The following is an 18,796-nucleotide window of genomic DNA, read 5'->3' as shown; positions in this document are numbered from 1 at the left end:
TTATAGCATTAAGTCACAATGAACAGCACATTAAGGACAGAGATCCCACATGAGGAGCAAGTGCACAGTGACTCCTGTTGTTGACCCAACAAATTGACATACTAGTTTATGGCACCAGTAACCAACCTAGGCTCTCGTCATGAGTTACCAAGGCTATGGAAGCCTTCCAAATTCGCTAACTCTGATCATATTTAGACAAGGTCATAAAAGACAGGGTGAGGATAGTAACCAATGATCCTAAGAGTGGCATTAACCAGGTCTGAACAATTATACAGCATTAAGTGGGGAAGAGGACCATCAGTACACACAGGTTGGGAGTAGAGTCATTGGTGGTAGAGTAGAGGTTATGATTACGAAGGAATGAGGCCCAAGTACGCTAGACAGGGTCTAGAACAAAGGACAGGGTCATTATTAGAGGAGCTAAGAAAGGTGCTGTCTAAGCTACAATTAAGTTTTCTGATTGAGAGGCAAATAGAACCTGACAGAAGGGGCTTGATAATAATCTGGTGGGCTTTAGGCCTTGTAAGTTAAGAGGCCCAGACCTATCTATGTCTTCACATGGGGTACATCCTAAGGGAGGTGTGAACTTCCTAGGGAAGGCACTCTGTTGACTTTCATTACTTGGCTGGCCTGGGAGGAGAGCTGGCCAGGTAAAGGCAGGGGGCATCTCTAACAAGAAATGTACAGTTCTGCCTGCAATGTTGCTGACCCTACTTGACCATCCCCTCAGCTGCAGTGGTCACTTTGGAAGTTGGTCTGAGTGAAGGGCTTTTCAGCTTAGAGCCAATAAGATCTGTGGCTCTGACCTGGGCATCCTTCAACTCCAGGGCAGGTCCATTTCCAGTGATCCAACTCTTGGCAGAGCTGCCAGGGCTCTTCACAAGCTGACTTCTGCTGAAACCCAGGCTTACCACATTGAAAGCCACTGCAGTGGACTGGCCTGTTGGGTCTCCTTGAAGGCAGATCACTATACAGATCAGCCATTAATAGGCCTGCCACCCATTGCTTCTGATGCCTAGCTTTCTTTTCCTCCTGGTTTGTGTTGAAGCAGACCAGAGGATGCAAGTCAAGGGAGTGCCCAAGTCCCATCTCTAATCTTCGGTGGCCTGAACTACAAGTCTATAGTCTCAGGCATGTTCTGTAGTAGTTTTTCTAAGGTAGACAATGCCCATGAGGAAAATTATATTCTCACTTTAAAACTTTCTTTCCCTTTGGTCTGAAAGGGAGGTTTTTCCTACTTACCATTTGCTTCGCTATAAGATTATTATTTAAGCTATTATTTTGGCTATGTTATTACAGAAAAATGTTAGCCATCTCTTTCATAAGGTCTAAAGATTAAATTATGCGTCCTACAGATTCCTTCATAATAGAATTAGTTTCCTACCTTGAAGATAATAGTGAAATGAAAGAACAAGTTGGGTTTAGAATAGAGAAATGAGGGAGCAAGTCCTAGATCACTTGCTGACAATAGCAATATCACATGAATACTTAGCAAACAGTTTCAACCATTAGATAACAACTTAAGAAAACATTTACCAGAAGGTCCAATTCCTTCTATAAATTGAGGATCTTAATCTAGCCATTTATTCTTCTTTCCAGCAATGTAAATTTCATAAAACAAATGCTTTAGAAAAAATTATTGTGTTCAAGAGAGTATGATAGGTCCTTTACTCACGCCGTTTCTCTAATTTGAAGGCAACTATTCTGAATATTCCATTTTACTTTCAGGGAATGCGAGTCTGATAGGTAAAGGAATTCCATTCATAGGGCCCTGATGGACTAACTCCACATTGTAACCCAGATCTCACCCCATTGCTCTTACTCTTTATACTTGGCCACGGTAACATCAGGTTACACAAAACCCAATTTTATAAAAAGGTGTTATTTAAGACAAGATTTTTTTTTTTAAACAGGCAGAGTGGACAGTGAGAGAGAGAGAGACAGAGAGAAAGGTCTTCCTTTGCCGTTGGTTCACCCTCCAATGGCCACCGCGGCCGGCGCACCGCGCTGATCCGAAGGCAAGAGCCAGGTGCTTCTCCTGGTCTCCCATGGGGTACAGGGCCCAAGGACCTGGGCCATCCTCCACTGCACTCCCGGGCCACAGCAGAGAGCTGGCCTGGAAGAGGGGCAACCGGGACAGAATCCGGCGCCCCGACCGGGACTAGAACCCGGTGTGCCGGCGCCGCAAGGCGGAGGATTAGCCTACTGAGCCACAGCGCCGGCTCAAGACAAGATTTTTAAAATGTGAATAGGAAATAGATATGAGATGTTGCCCTTAAAATTTAATGACTCCAACTACAGATACTAAGATTCTCATCATCACTTTATGTATATTATGTTTACTTTAAATCACTTGACTGTTGTTTCTAACTGTGTCCTGTCCCAGTGAAAAACATTATAGTTGTAATCTACCATGTTATAGCACTGAGCTATATATAGTAGCAGGAAATTTGTCTCTGTAATCAAGTATTGAGTGTTTTTAAAACTATGTATGACCATCATGCATCTTCCTAGATTCTGCTGTTATAACATAAATGTGTGCATACAACTTAGTGGCATAAAGCAATCATCATCTTATAATGTTCACAATTTTGTTGAAATTTGGAAACACATACTAGGAATGGTTTATGTCTGTCACAGGACTTTTGGGTCCTGAGACAAGAAGTTTTAAATTGAGCAGCTCGATGGTGGCTCAGATCCTCTTAGGGCTTACTTCTTCATGCCTATACCTGACACTTGGTCTGGGATCAGTTCTTCCAGCCTGTTGCAAATTTTACATGTTGACTCTGGACTCCAAGATCAAGCAAACCAGATTGTAGGGAAAAGTGGGAAAGCTTCATCATCTAGCCTCAGGCGTCTCATTCCCTGCCTTCCTCTGGGCGCTACTTGTTGAGGCAGGCATCAGGGCTCTCACATTTAAGGGATAGCATCATGGACCCAACCTCTCAATAGGAGAGACATCAGACAATTTGTGAGCATGTTTTTAGACCACAATAGTAATTACGTTGCTTTATGCCATTGTTTCATTTTATGTGTGTTATGTATAATGCTGTAATAATCACATATACTCTTGAGCCAGCATAGATTCTGGTTTCGTTTTTTTTTCCCTACCGTTTTGCCTGTAATTTGAATCTCTTTATGGTGTTGAGTCTTTGTCACTGACATCTTCTTTACTATTTAATTTTCATGTTTTATGAGGAGGAAAAAGGAATTTGCAATGAGTATATTTGTTTATCCACATAACATGGTATGTATTCATATGTTCAAACAAAATAACTTTTTAAAGATATATTTGAATGGAAGTTAGAGAGACAGAAAGAGAGAGAGAGAAAGAGAGAGAGAGAGAGAGACAGAGACAGAGAGTTTCCATCTACTGATTCACTTCCCAAATGACCTAATCAGCCAGGGCTGGGCCAGGCCAGATCCAGGTGCCATTAACACTATCCAGATCTTGCACATGGGTAGCAGGGGCCCAGGTACTATCATCTGATGTCATCTGCTACCATCTGCTGCTTCCCTGCACATTGCAAGCAGCTGAGCTAGATTGGAAGTGGAGCAACCAGGACTTGAATTGGCACTCTGATATGGGATGCCTATGTCATCAACTTAACGAGTTTTACTGCAACACGAGCCCTATAAAATAACTTCCAAAAGATTAAAAATATCGAGCTACAAATTAAGGACTTTACATGTTAAGCAAATTGATATGCTTTATAGTAATTGTACTTATGGTATACATTTATGATTAATTTCTAAACTTACTGTCAACATTTTCCATCTGTCAGACTCTTAATTTAAAACTTGAACAGGGGCCGGTGCTGTGGTGTAGTGGGTAAAGCCGCCGCCTGAAGTGCTGGCATCCCATATGTGTGCCAGTTCAAGTCCCAGCTGCTCCACTTCCGATCCAGCTCTCTGCTATGGCCTGGGAAAGCAGTGGAAAATGGCCCAAGTGCTTGGGCTCCTGTACTCACGTGGGAGATTCAGAGGAAGCTCCTGACTCCTGGCTTCAGATCAGTGCAGCTCTAGCCGTTGTGCCAATAGGGAGTGAACCAGCAGATGAAAGACCTTTTTCTCTCCCTTTCCTTCTCTCTCTGTGTAACTCTGACTTTCAAATAAATAAATTAATCTTTTTTTAAAAAAGAAACCTGAACAAAGTCATACAAGTACGCATTTAAAAATATTAAGTGGATAACTATTTCTTTGGACGAAGAAGTGTTACCCTTTTCTTTCAATAAGGAAATCTATCAGATATCAACTTATATAAGTATGTCATTTTCCAAAAATGAATGTCAAAATGTATAGTACTTTCTTTTCCACCTTTTTAATACTTGCAAAATTAGGCTTCCTTACCCAATTCTTTATAAAACTTATGACTGAACTGCTGTTTACTAGATTTTTCATGAAAATACATATATTAATACATTTTGTCTTGATATGGTTTCCTATCAAATTTTTAATTGATGTGGCTAATGTTGGAAGATGATAGGAAATTTGAAGTTAACACAAAAGAATATATGAATGATATAAGTCGGTAGTCATTGTGTGCCCTTACATTTAGAAACCATGATATTTATGAAAGTAGAACAGGGAAGTTTTTGACATTCAGGAATGGCAATAACTGTAAAAAAGATGGACCTAGCTCCTTAGCTGTGTAGTTGCATTGCTTACAATGTAGAAAGCCTTTGTCTAACTTACTGAGAGACTTTCCACTGCTTTGTATGGATGGATCATAGAATTGGGATTGCTTTCCAATATTTTATGTTTTAGGTGACATGATTTATTTTGATATTTTCTGCTGTCAGTGTATGGGTTACCTTTTTTGGTATAGAAGTGGGACTGTTCACAAAGAATGGAAATAAAAGATCTTTTGCTGGTTGAACTGTCACGCTAGCACAAAATATCCTGGGCAGATACATGCTTACGTGGTTAAATATCTTTAAAATGTCAGTAAGTTATTATTTTCTCAGATAGGCCTATAATTATTCTTGTCCACCTCCTGGGAAATTTGAAGTTGAAATCAGTTTCCATCTGATTATAAAACTAGGTGTGGTGATTTTCTTTTTGATGACACTTTGACTATTAGTTGTGGGTATTTTTGGTCCCTAGAGGAATTCTAATAGAACTGCATGATTAAAATAATTATTCAGAAGTCCTTATCATTATGGGCACCATAGTGATGGCTCTATTTTTATGGCATTGCCCTTTTATTCATGGTGCTACCAAATGCACTCTCCAGTTACCCATAAAACCTCTTAGTTAAAGGACTTTAGAAGTGCTCAGAAATCTGTCCTCTGGTTCATTGGTTCAAATCTCTAGATTTTTATATTGCTGCCATCATGAATAGGGTATCTGGAGGCAATGACTGTATCTGCTGAAATCACTTGTCAATAAAAGTTCTCTGTCTCCTGATTTAGTACAAGGGATTTAACCCAACAGAATACATTATTGTTTTGGTTTAATAATCGAATTCAGGAGCTATTCTGTAATTGCTCATTTTATCATTTGCTCAAATTAATGTATATTGGGAATCTTTATACCATGAAACTGTTTGGTCCTTATAAGCTAATGATGCATTTTCTCTGCTATGAAGATTTTTAGAGGCACTAAAGATTAATATTTTTCAGCTGAAAACAATTAAAATTATGACTGCACTCCAGTTAGTAGTGCACCCATAAACTCTGTTATGTAGAGGAATTATGCATATGGCTGATGTTCTGTCTACTGGTTTTACTAAGCCATCATAAATTCTTTTTCACAGAAAAGTATATCACTTAGTATCTAGAAGAATATGCTGTGTCAAGCAATGACAGCTCTGTTTCCTCCAGAGTCTTGTAGGTAGAAATAACAGGTAAATAATCATTTACCTGGTTTCCTTGGAGTAAATGAAATCCTGAATTTTACCTGCATGGAAACCAAGGGCCCTGCGTGGAGGGAGCATTTAGTTTCTCATACTTCATTATACTGAGCTTGGAATGATCATAAAGTATTTGTAGTAAAGATATTTACCGTGTATCATATTAGAAGGAGTCAACACAATGGAGTGTTTGAGCCAGAGAACAAGCTAACAAAGGTCAGTTTTATTTAGTTACAATTAAATGCTAGAAATTCTCCTAATTTCATCATTTTAAAATTCATTAAAATTTGGAATTTAGGCTCATGCATTCTTAAAATGTGCTTATTTTCTATCTGTGAAATACTTAGTGTATTTTTTAATGTTTTTTTTCTTATTAAACATACACAAATATGTAAATGTATGTTTATATATATGGAGAAAGAGATATTATAATCTCTTTGTAGAGACTGCTTACTAGAGTTTTTATCTTTTAATTGGTATTTCTTTGTTCCCTGGATTTTGCCCTTGTGTCTTTATATGAGTGATTCATATGAATGGTGCTTTAGCTTTCCAAATCTTCCTGCTTATAAACTGGAATGGAACAGAAGCCTACACTGTATAACCTAGGCATATTTAAAAATGCTGGAACATGGACATATATTCTCATTTGTAAACATATTTCTTTTATTTTCTCCCTCCATATTATTTCTCCTCTCCTCTAAAGGTGACTGATGCGGTGGTTATGTGATTGCCAGTTTACGACTCTAGACTTGAGGGAACTGAACAGAGTTGGAACTTTCTTAGTTTTACTACAGAGTTGATTGTTATTTCTAGAATAAACTGAATGTTCTTTCTTTGAAATGTTTTGAACACTTTGAGCTCCAACAAAGCTGAAATAGAGATTAAACAACCATAAAAACACTCTTCTGCGTTTATTAGCTTATGATTCATTCATAGGTATTCATAATTTTCATCATATGTGGTTTGTATTACTTACAGAGGCTTTTTGAAAGTTGTTAAAGTAGTGCACTAATCCATAATTTGGAACCAATCTGTTGCATAGATATTAATGAGGAAAAGAGATAGATTCATAATTATCATATAGTATACTTTTAAAAACCCTCTACCTTTTTATATATCCTTCATATGACCCTAACCTTGTTTTTCATTTCTGCTGACAAATCTAAAATAGTTCATTACTGCTGTGCCTTTTTATTTCAAGCCAGTGATAAAGTTATTGCCGCAGTGTTTTCAAATCAAGGTAAATAAAATGCCACAATAATGCATGGGATGTAAAATTCAGTATGCAAAATTTGCAGTTTCATTGCTGAAATTATTATCCTTACTTCAACATGTTTGGCAGTAAGAAATAAAAATGTTACAGAGAGAAAATTCTGTGATTCCACATATCTTGAAGTTTAAAAAAACAAATGAATCATACAGGGATATGAGATTAAAATAATAGTTCTTGCAACATGAGGAGTTGCATATTTGGCATCAAAGTTTTCTCTTGAATTAATTTTTTGTTCTGGAAATATGAAGATTTCTCAAAATGTCTGGGAGAAACAGAATTTTTACTTTGGTATAAAGTTATTTAGACATCAATGTACTTTTTTTTTCCAAAGTACCTGGTTTTCCATGAACTTCCAGAAGACCCCTTGTATATACAATTTCAAAATTTTCTTGGTGACAACTAACCAACCTGAAAAAAGGAAACCTATTGAAGTGAAAGGGACACTGTGAGAAACAGTGACTTGATCAGCCCTTGTCCTGACTGTTGATGTACAATTTAATACTTCATCCCTTTTAGTATTTTTTTTTTTGTTCTAGTTAATACTATTGGTTGAACTCTGTAATTAACACACATTTATTCTTAGGTGTTGAAATTTAACTGAAAAGTGGTCCCTTTTAAATATAAGAGTGGGAAAAAGAGAGGGAGGAGATGTACAATTTGGGACATGCTCAATCGGACTTGCCCAAAATGGTGGAGTTAGAAACGTGCCAGGGGATTCCAATACAATCTCATCAAGGTGGCATGTACCAATGCCATCTCACTAGTCCAAGTGATCAATTTCAGTTCAGAGTTGATCACACTGATAGGTGTAAGAGTCAAAGGGATCACACAAACAAGACTAGTGTCTGCTAATACTAACTGATAGAATCAAAAAGGGAGAGAATGATCCATCATGGGAAGTGGGATACACAGCAGACTCACAGAATAACAGATGTCCTAAACAGCACTCTGCCCTCAGAATCAGCCCTTAAGGCATTCGGATATGGCTGAAGAGCCCATGAGAGTATTGTAGGCATGGAAAGCCAAGACACTCTGCCAAAAAAAAAAAAAAAAAAAAAAAAAAAAAAACCTAAAAGAAAGATCTCTGTGAGTGAGATCCCAGTGGAAAGAACAGGCCATCATAGGAGGAGGTACCTTTATCTGAAGGGAAGAGAGAACTTCCACTTTGACTTGTATACTTCTCCTCATGTAGGATCTCTGTCCTTAATGTGTTATCCAATGTGAATTAATGCTATAACTAGTACTGAAACAGTATTTTACACTTTATGCTCTGTGTGGGTGCTAACTGATGGAATCCTTACTTAATATATACTAAATTGATCTACTGTATATAAAGATAATTGGAAATGAATCTTGATGTGAATGGCATGGGAGAGGGAGCGGGAGATGGGAGGGGTGCAGGTGGGAGGGAAGTTGTGGGGGGAAGAAGCCATTGTAATCCATAAACTGTACTTTGCAAATTATATTTACTAAATAAAAGTTGGAAAAAAATTTTTTCTTGTACCAAAACAGATTTAATTTCATTTTCCATGAACTTTTTGAAAAACTCCCACATATAGTCATAAATGTGTATATAGATTGATCGACAAATATTCATTCATCCTTGTATATGTACAAGTGTATGTTTTCTTATAAATCCTGATCATTATTACTTATTTAAATCCCTTTAAAATTCACTGTGGAGATTTTTTTCTTTACATGTAAAATACTTTTTGAAAATATTTTCATTGACCTGATTTGGCTAAAAGACAAAAAGGAATTATTGCTAGTTTTTTAGCTGTGTCCCTTTTAGAAGCTAGATAAATCATTCCATGTCACTTGGTCACTAAGCAATTGCTTAGAAAGTGTTCTTTTGTTCCACTCAACTAACTCCTTTAATTAAATAGTAACATTTTGTGGGTACTGTGTATCAATGTCACAGCAGTTGGCTAGCTCTCTGGTTCAAACTATCCCAGAGTAAATCTTCCTTTTTGAGTAGTTTCAGCATCCGAAAATAAGTTAAATAAAAAAATACACAACATTTTAGTGTTGCCGTCTTCAGATGATAATTCTCACACTGAAGTTGCAGTGTACATTTTCTTGGCTAGAACAGGTTCAGTGTATGTAGATAGTTTTTTCCTACAGTGTCATGAGTAGCTTTTTTCTTCAATGCATTGTTCAGCTATTCATTCATTCCATAACCATAGTACTGGATATTTTCAGACACAGCAGGAAGTACTGGGAATGTAATGGTGAAAAACTTTCACAGTTACATTACATTACAAATTTTATTGGAAAACAGATATAAAATAAAAACTTACTTGTTCGTGAACTCACAGTTACCACCACTGGTAGCTTTTTGGTGTATTTTCTTCTTTTGGTGGTGGTGGGTTTTGATCCTCCCCACAAGGGTATATGATTTGTCTTTTTTTTTAGTGAAAATTACTAATATTCATAATTTGCATTCTTAAAGCTTCTATGGAATGAGATTTAATAGATATACCATTACATGCTTCACCAGTCTTGTTGAATGTTTTTATTGTGTTTCTGCCCTTCTAGACATTTCTTATAATTATATTCTTATAAGAAATTCTTAGAAATGGAATTATTAGAACACATATAAAATAATGTACACATTATTATTTCTTAGGAAATAATAATATTTTCTTAGGAAAGGTCATTGTTACAAGTTCACTTGCTTATGAACAAAGTGTGTACTCAAATGCTCCCAACCAGTGTCCTCCTGGACACTGGTCAAACCTGTTTCAATAAATGATCACCTACACAGGAGTAACACTCTCTTGCTGACCAGTCTGTGCCATTGCTGTTTGACTAATGGAAATGGGAATGATAACGTTATGAGTAAGCATAGGCCATGAATTTAATATTTTCTACCTGGTTACCTACTTACCCCTATGAAATCATGTGCCTCTACTTATTTCCTGGTTTTCAGAAGTTGTGACATAGTGTGAGCGTAGGCAGTGAGAGACACGTCCACTTTTTCTACAATTCATTGCAATCTCATCCTGGCAGCATCTATTTTTATAGTGATGCTTAAAAATAAAAGATAAAAATCCCTCCTAGGGGCTGACATAGGGGCCTTAGGTTTGACAACATCTAAACTTTGTAATGTCTTTTTTTATAGAAAACTTTCATTTAGTAAATATAAATTTCGAAAGTACAACTTTTGGATTATAGCAGTTCTTCCCCCCCGTAATCACCCTCCTACCCACAAACCATCCCATCTCCTACTCCCTCTCCCATCCCATTTTTCATTAAGATTCATTTTTAGGCCGACGCCACAGCTCACTTGTCTAATCTTCCGCCTACAGTGCTGGCACCCCGGGTTCTAGTCCCAGTTGGGGCACCAGATCTGTCCCGGTTGCTCCTCTTCCAGTCCAGCTCTCTGCTGTGGCCCGGGAAGGCAGTGGAGGCTGACACAAATGCTTGATCCCTGCACCCGCATGGGAGACCAGGAGGAAGTACCTGGCTCCTGGCTTTGGATCGGTGCAGCGCGTAGCGCACCAGCCGTAGTGGCTATATGGGGCATGAACCAACATAAAAGGAAGACCTTTCTCTCTGTCTCTCTCTCTCACTGTCTTACTCAGACTGTCAAAAAAATTTCATTTTTAATTATCGTTATATACAGAAGGTCAACTCTATACTAAGTAAAGATTTGAACAGTTTGCATCCAATGTCTTAGCCATAACTTTGATTAGTGTAAGCTGATGAGCCACCTGACTGATATGATTGGAAAAAATTGGATTGATTGATTTTGATAGGAATTTTATTGTAATTTTAAACTAAAATATATTGAAATCGCAATTGTGTAGGTATCAATTAAAACTATGTTTTAATTCTGTCATTGCATAGATATTAAATATAACTTAATAGCAACTTACAAAGAAATTTTATATGAAAAATCTATATAAAGAAAATTTTTAGAAATTGCTGACTTTATCATTGATATGAGCAAAAATCATGACACAATATCCATTAAAGTGAACAGAAAACTTTTTGTCTCCCTAAGGAACTTGTTAGGAATATAAATTTAAGTATCAAAAGATAATAGAATGCAAATCATGAAAGAACATTGTTATAAATATTTCTGGGTTACAGCTCATAAACTGCAACTGCTAGAGAAACATTGTTGAATAAATCTGAAACTCTCAAATGTGTATTTTGTATTTTAACATCTAAAGAAAATTGTAACAACTCATATTGTTACATATATGAAAATGAATCATGAATAATCTGATCTCCATTTCTTATGTGATCAAAGGTTATCTTCATGTTCATCAGTGATATTGTTTCAGGTTTCTTGACTCACTCAAATACCATTAAATTACTTTGTTATAACATTGAAGTATAATTTACAATCATTTAAAAATTATTACCGGGTAGCTTGCCACATAAATATGTGAACTGTATCATACAATATTTCAGACTTCCTTCTCTCAGTCTTTTTTATGTCCATTCTCTTTATTGGAACATCCACTAGATTATAGCAATGAAACTTAAGCGAGAAGCATGAAGTTAGTGCATTTATTATTTAACATAAAAGAGCCAGAACTAGATTAGTATTTCAGTGAAAAGGATAATAACGAAATAGAATAAATTAAAATTTGAAGTGATCCACTCTTTTACCCAAATGGTATCAAATAAGAATTAAAAATTTTTTCCAACATATAAATATTCTAAGGTGAATATTTTTGAGAATTTAGACGTGGTAAGTAGGAATGGTTTCTCTTGTAGTCATTTCAATTTAGCATTTCTATTTTCATTTCTTTTACAGCAAATAAATAACAAATAAATTATTTGCTCTTTTGTAATTTCCACTGCTGTGAGTTTTAGGTGAAGTACTTTCTGTTCGTAAGTGTTCTACCAGTTGGGAAAATGTGACTCTGAGCTGTCTCTTAGGACAAAACATATGTGTTCCAAATGCACTGTTCTATGGAATTTCTGAGTGTTGCCTTATATGGAAAAAATATTTGTATAGGTGATTAAATAATTTGAAATGATATGTCCTGAATTTTTCATATGGGCCCTAAATGCAACCATAAGTATCAAAATACATGGAAAGAGCCGGCGCCGCGGCTCAATAGGCTGATCCTCCGACTGCGGCGCCAGCACACCGGGTTCTAGTCCCAGTTAGGGCGCCGGATTCTATCCCGGTTGCCCCTCTTCCAGGCCAGCTCTCTGCTGTGGCCAGGGAGTGCAGTGGAGGATGGCCTAAGTGCTTGGTTCCTGCACCCCATGGGAGACCAGGATAAACACCTGGCTCCTGCCATGGGATCAGCGCGCCGGCCGCCTTGCACCAGCCGCGGCGGCCACTGGAGGGTGAACCAACGGCAAAAGGAAGACCTTTCTCTCTGTCTCTCTCTCACTGTCCACTCTGCCTGTCAAAAAAAAAAATAATAATACATGGAAAGGAGAGAGATTTGAGTCCAGTCAGAAGAGTAGGCAAAGTGAGTAATGAGGGAGAAAATAATAAGACCACAAGACAAATAATACCAGGAGTTGCTGAGAGTGGAAGAGGTAAAGAATGAATTTCCTTAGAAGCTTTGGGGCAAGGATGGCCTTCTGACACCTTCACTGTGATCCAGTGTTACTGCCTTCAGATTTCTGGCTTCCTAGACTGTGAGAGACTAAGTTTCTGTGGGGTTGAGCTGCAAGTTTGTGTTATTTTTCACAGCAGCCATCAAAGTCTAATGAAATAGCATTGCCTGCATCTACAATAGGAGGGTTAAACTAATGGAACTTTGTCAAGTCCTCATTGACAATAGGTAAAACAGCCATGATGAAGTAGGACTGAAGCTTGTAGTGTCTGTTTGGAAAAGTGAATGAATAAATGTTATTTGCCTTGCTTTTACTTTGTTACTAACTTTTTCTGTCTTTATGGCTTTTTTTCTCATTTTGCATTTTATTAATTAACTGGATCATCTAACTGACACATGTGTTTGTAGATTAACTATCTCCTAAGCCATACATGTTTGTGAATATAGGAGAAATTGGATAAGAATCTACTTCCATAATGAGTCACTTAATTTCAGGACACCTTTAAGAATTATTTGAAAAATAAAAACAAATAAAGCAATTTGAATATATAATTGGAATTTTATAGTAGGTTCAGTTCTAGAATAATTAATGTAAGTCATTAATTGAAAATTAATTGGTAACATCAGCAACGTTTATCTTGTATTTTGAGGATTGCATGCTTCAGTTGATACCGAGTGTGCAGTTGGGATTTATTGGCATAGTAGCTCTAGGTCTGAAAATGTATTAAGTTATGGAGAATATTAATATTGCTGCAGAACAATTACTTGTTCATTTGCTACCTGATTAAAATTCATGCATAATTTATTGAAATGAATAGAGATTTTTGTAAATAAGACTCCATTTCTCAAGGGCCTGAAAACAAAATATGTATGCTAATCTAAGGCTACTTTTTACCTCCAGTGTAGAACATTTAGTCTATATTAGTATATTAGTCTCAATGCAAGGCTTTACTTTTTATAATCATGCTGTTAATCAATGTATATACATCTAAGACACTCTTCACGTTGCCATAGTTCCAAATTTGAGCTATTGCTTTGATTGTTGGACTGTCTCTCACCCCTTCTTTTGCATGACCACAGGGAGTGAGATGTGAAAGTGATTAGAGGCCTGCGCCATGGCTCAACAGGCTAATCCTCCGCCTTGCAGCATCGGCACACTGAGTTCTAGTCCCAGTTGGGGCGCCAGATTCTATCCCGGTTGCCCCTCTTCCAGGCCAGCTCTCTGCTATGGCCCGGGAAGGCAGCGGAGGATGGCCCAAGTCTTTGGGCCCCACACCCGCATGGGAGACCAGGAGAAGCACCTGGCTCCTGGCTTCGGATCAGTGAGATGCGCCGGCTGCAGCGGCCATTGGAGGGTGAACCAACGGCAAAAAGGAAGACCTTTCTCTCTGTCTCTTCTCTCACTATCCACTCTGTCTGTCTCAAAAAAAAAAAAAAAAAAAAGTGATTAGAGTGTACTGCTGTCCTTCTTTATGGTAAGAACCTGTTATATCACACTGTTTTCTTCACTTATTTATAATACTAGTGTTGAATATTAATTTCTGATTTAAAAATATGTATGTTCTCTTGGAAAACAAAGAAAAATAGTATCACATACGGGGCATTGATGTATTTAGAACTGTAGTCTTTTAAAATTCTTCAAACAGTGTGTAGTTAACCAACAAAGAATTTGTAATGCAAAGTTAAGTAATAGATTCTGACTTACTCAGATATTACCGTGTATTTATTGCTTGAAAACTAGGCCTGTTGATTCCAAATTTCATTTTTTATATGTAGCTTCCTTGAACATACAAATCATGGGAGGAACAGTATGCTTTATTATTTTCTTATTTCTAATACTCATGCATTGTTATAGACTTTTCCTGGTATTTTTCTCCATTCCATCTTCTGCTCTCTTGTTTCCTGTTTATTTTTCATGGCAAGAGTATGTGGGGTTTTGGTAGAATGGATTTAACATGTGAAATACATACATATAAAGTAAGGTTTCAGAATACGTATAGCCAAGGTTTGTGATTTATATTTTATTTGAAAATCATTTCTGTTTGTACTTCATGTCAAGTATCAGATCTCTTCAGGTCATTGTTGTGTTGTAAAATGAGCAAAATGGGGCCAGCACTGTGGTGCAACAGGTTAAAATTCCAGCCTAAAGCGCCAATGTCCCATGTGAGCATTGTTTTAAATCACAGCTGCTCCACTTCCCATCCAGCTCCCTGCTAATGCACCTGGGAAGGCAGTGGAAGATGACCCAAGTCCTTGGACCCCTGTACCCACGTGGGAGACCTGGAAGAAGCCCTTGACTCTGGGCTTCAGATCAGCTCAGCTCTTCTCTGGCCATTGAAGCTATTTGGGGAGTGAACCACAGGTGGAAGTTCCCTCTCTCTCTCTCTGTCTCTCTCTCTCTCTCTCTCTCTCTCTCTGTAACTCTGTCTTTCAAATAAATAAAATAAATCTTTTAAAAAAATGAGTGAAGCATTGTTACTCTCAGGTGACAAATTTAGTGAGCTGGGAATTCAGGATTGTTTCCCATTTAAATTAGTTGATATATGAGCCGTCTGGAAGGAGAACAAATGTTGGACAAATGTGGCAACTCAATTTATCCACAACACACAGAATGCTTCTTAAAGTATATATAACTTTTAGATAGTCTGGAAAGAGATTTGCATTTTTCCTATTATGTTCGTTTTTCTTTTCAGTTGCATTTCAGCTTAGTTTTAGGGACTACTTCAATTTTCCTTTTCTACCAAAACTTTTAAAAATTCTCAATTTAAAAGCTATTAAATAAGTTTTTGTAACCTGTGGTATGAAATGTTTAGTTCTATCTTATTTTTGCTGATAAGTGAAAATGAAGCTTAGATTGATTTTATTTAAACTTTTTCCCTTGATAATAATTCTGTATTGAATTCAGTTGTGAAATTGAAATAGTTGACTGGTTACATAATTTTGACTCTTCATTGCAAAGCAACCACTAGAAAACAGTTTTATGTTTACATTTTACAAAGGTCCTATGGAGAATTACTTTTCTATAGAAGTAAAGATTTTTTAAATGTATACTAGTACAGTTTATAGAACATGTGAGGTTTTTTAAAATTTTTTTTTGCTTTTTATTTCATAAATGTGAATTTACAAAGTGCAACTTTTGTATTGTTGTGGCTTCCCCCCACCAACCTCCCTCCCTCCCGTAGCCCTCCCCTCTCCCTCTCCCTCTCCCATCCTGCCCTTTATCGAGTTTCATTTTCAATTACCTTCATATACTGAAGATCAATTAAGCAAGGATTTCAACAGGCTGCATTCACACAACCACACAAGGTATAGGGTATTGTTCGACTAGCAGTGTTTTTAAGTTTCATAGTAAAACACATTAAGGACAGAGATCCTACGTGGGGAGCATGTACCCAGTGACTCCCGTTGTTGATTTAACAATTGGCACTCTTATTTATGACGTCAGCAGTCACCGGAGACTCTTGCTATGAGCTGTCTAAGCTATGGAAGCCCCCTGAGTTCACCGACTCTGAACTTGTTTAGTCAAGGCCGTATCACAGTGGAGGTTCCTTCCTCCCTTCAGAGAAAGGCGCCTCCCTCCTTGATGGCCTGTTCCTTCTGCTGGGGTCTTGTTCACCAGGATCTTTCATTTAGATTGTTTTTTGCCACCGTGTCATGGCTTTCCATGCCTGTGAGACTCTCATGGATCTTTTAGATCCGAATGTCCCAAGGGTTGATTCTGAGGCAGGAGTGCTGTTTTGGGCATTTGCCATTCTATGAGTCTGCTGTGTGTCCTGCTTCCCCCACAGGGTCATTCTCTCCCTTTTAATTCTATCCTTCATTATTTGCTTACACTGGTCTTATTTGTGAAATCTCTTCGACACATACCCTATCTTTTTGATTGGTTGTGTATTTATACTTATCACTTTACCGAGTGCGCTGGCATTGGTACCTGCCTCCTTGGTAAGATTGATTTGAAAACAGAACATGTGAGTTTTATTTGGATTTTACACAGGAGAATCACAAGATCATATGGTTCTACTGAAAACTCATTTGAAAGCTATTGCCATAAAGAGCTGTATTTGAGGGGAGTATCTTACATTATTCAAGGGGTTTGAGATAGAAACCTGTTATTGCTTGACCTGTTATTCTTCATCATAATGTTCTGCTTGATTTTTCCATAACTCTCAGTTTAAAATAAGGATTTTATTGATATACTGTTACTGTGTCTCCTTCACAATATTGCATGTGTAGCCAGTATGTAGAACTTTCTAGCAGTTTGTACTTACTCAATAAATATTTGTTTTGTGAAATTTGAGGAAATATTCTTGAAGAAGACCTCACCCTGCAGAAATCTAGACAAACTAGTCTTGCCACTTAGTAGGGATGCTTGTGGTTCAGAGGCTTTTTAGATGGAAACTAGAGTTGTAATCAGCCAGACTTAAAAAGCATACTAGAGGCTTCAGTGGAAAATTCATTTTTCATGTAAACCAGCAAAAGAAAGCAAAACCTTTGCTTTTTCTTTTCTCCTTTGCATTGTAACTTTCTGTTGAATGTATTATTATTAAAATGTAAAATCTAGTTTGAAAGTTACTGTGTGTTCCTAACTTGCCTGTGAGTGAGTTTTCTCCAGTCCCCACTACCTGTGGTAGATCAGGGTGAGGCAGTATTGAGTAGTTGCAGTTAATAAGTATGCAGTGCTCTCTTAAAAATTGTATTTAAATAAATTTTTAGCAATTACAACATTATTAACATTTTCATTTAAAGTCTTTTAACTTCCCTGAGAAGTGTGAGAAATGTTCTAGAAATTCAAAGAAAACCTAACTTGATCACAGTGTACTGATTAGAACTTCATTGTGTATCATTCCCGGTGAACAGACCCTACCCACAGAGCTAGGTCTGTGAGTTGTATGAAGTGTCTTACTTAGGGTACATTGTTGTGAATGGGTAAAGAAGTGCTCTGAAGCATCCTTGAAACACTGAAATAATGTTTACCAAAGTATCTTCCAAGCAAAATATCTTAAACTATCCAAAATTAAGGCCTTCCACATATGAGTTGAATGTCTTATGCATTGCCTTACCCTGTGCTATTCCCAAAGGCCAGTGATTTGTGGTGATTTGTGATTTTGCCCAGATGTGAATTTCCATTTTTTACACTCTGAGGTGGGTATGTGGGAACTAGTCAGGACCTAGCATCAGCTTCCAGTTCAGCCTTTGCTGTATTGTCTTCTTTTACACACCTTTCTGAACTCTGGAAAAATTTAAAGAGCAATACAAAACAAAAGCAAAATAAACAGTTGGCTGTATTTCATGAATGAAATCAGTATCAAAGATCAGCTCTACTCTGTTCAGGTTGCTAATCAGAGCTATCTAGCTCTAAACATTTTTTCTTTATTTTCCTTGTTCACTGTGTCTTTACAAGTTTGTCTCCTGGAGAGGAATGTTTTTAATAAAATGAATCTTGTGCTAAGTTAAAATGTTCTTGAACCAACCACTCACACATTATCTTCTCTTTAAAAGTTCAGTTGCCAGACCACTCATGTCCTGGTATTCTTTCAAATATTTATCATGTGATCCTAAATAGATCAGTCATTAAGACTTTAGACTCTGGGAGATATTCATATATTGGTATATTATGAGGCTTTAGAGTTTTAAGTAATTGGAGTGCATACTCTTCTCTTGTAGAACCACCAAGACCCATTGCTCCTCCCCAGCTGCTCGGTGTTGGGCCCACCTATTTGCTGATTCAACTAAATGCCAACTCCATCATTGGCGATGGTCCCATTATCCTGAAAGAAGTGGAGTACCGAATGACATCCGGATCCTGGACAGAAACCCATGCAGTCAATGCTCCAACTTACAAATTATGGCATTTAGATCCAGATACTGAGTATGAAATCCGTGTCCTGCTTACAAGACCTGGTGAAGGAGGAACAGGGCTCCCGGGACCTCCGCTGATCACCAGAACCAAATGTGCAGGTAAGACTGAATGGCAGGCCCTCCTAACATGAAGGATCTCACAGAGGATGCCTAATATTGAAAGTTCTCTTTATTGAATGTATGATGCAGTCATACTTGTGAAAGAGTTCCTGAATTAGGTAAGTCATTATCTTGATTGTGTCATTTGACAGATTACAGAGCAATGCAAGTGCT

General features: G+C 37.4%; 1 protein-coding gene across 5 annotated transcripts in view; it reads left to right on the top strand.

The window, feature by feature from the left end:
• The window catches only part of PTPRK (protein tyrosine phosphatase receptor type K), a 592,149-nt gene that overhangs the window by 328,481 nt on the left and 244,872 nt on the right, over positions 1–18,796 (top strand). For all 5 annotated transcript variants that reach the window (XM_062186745.1, XM_062186743.1, XM_062186744.1 and 2 more), the window contains exon 7: positions 18,329–18,622. In XM_062186745.1, the coding sequence (XP_062042729.1) occupies positions 18,329–18,622 (294 nt within the window). The remainder of the gene's footprint in view (positions 1–18,328; positions 18,623–18,796) is intronic.

Source organism: Lepus europaeus, chromosome 3, assembly GCF_033115175.1.
Source record: "Lepus europaeus isolate LE1 chromosome 3, mLepTim1.pri, whole genome shotgun sequence".
NCBI classification, from domain to species: domain Eukaryota; kingdom Metazoa; phylum Chordata; class Mammalia; order Lagomorpha; family Leporidae; genus Lepus; species Lepus europaeus.
This window is presented reverse-complemented; position numbering and strand designations above follow the sequence as displayed.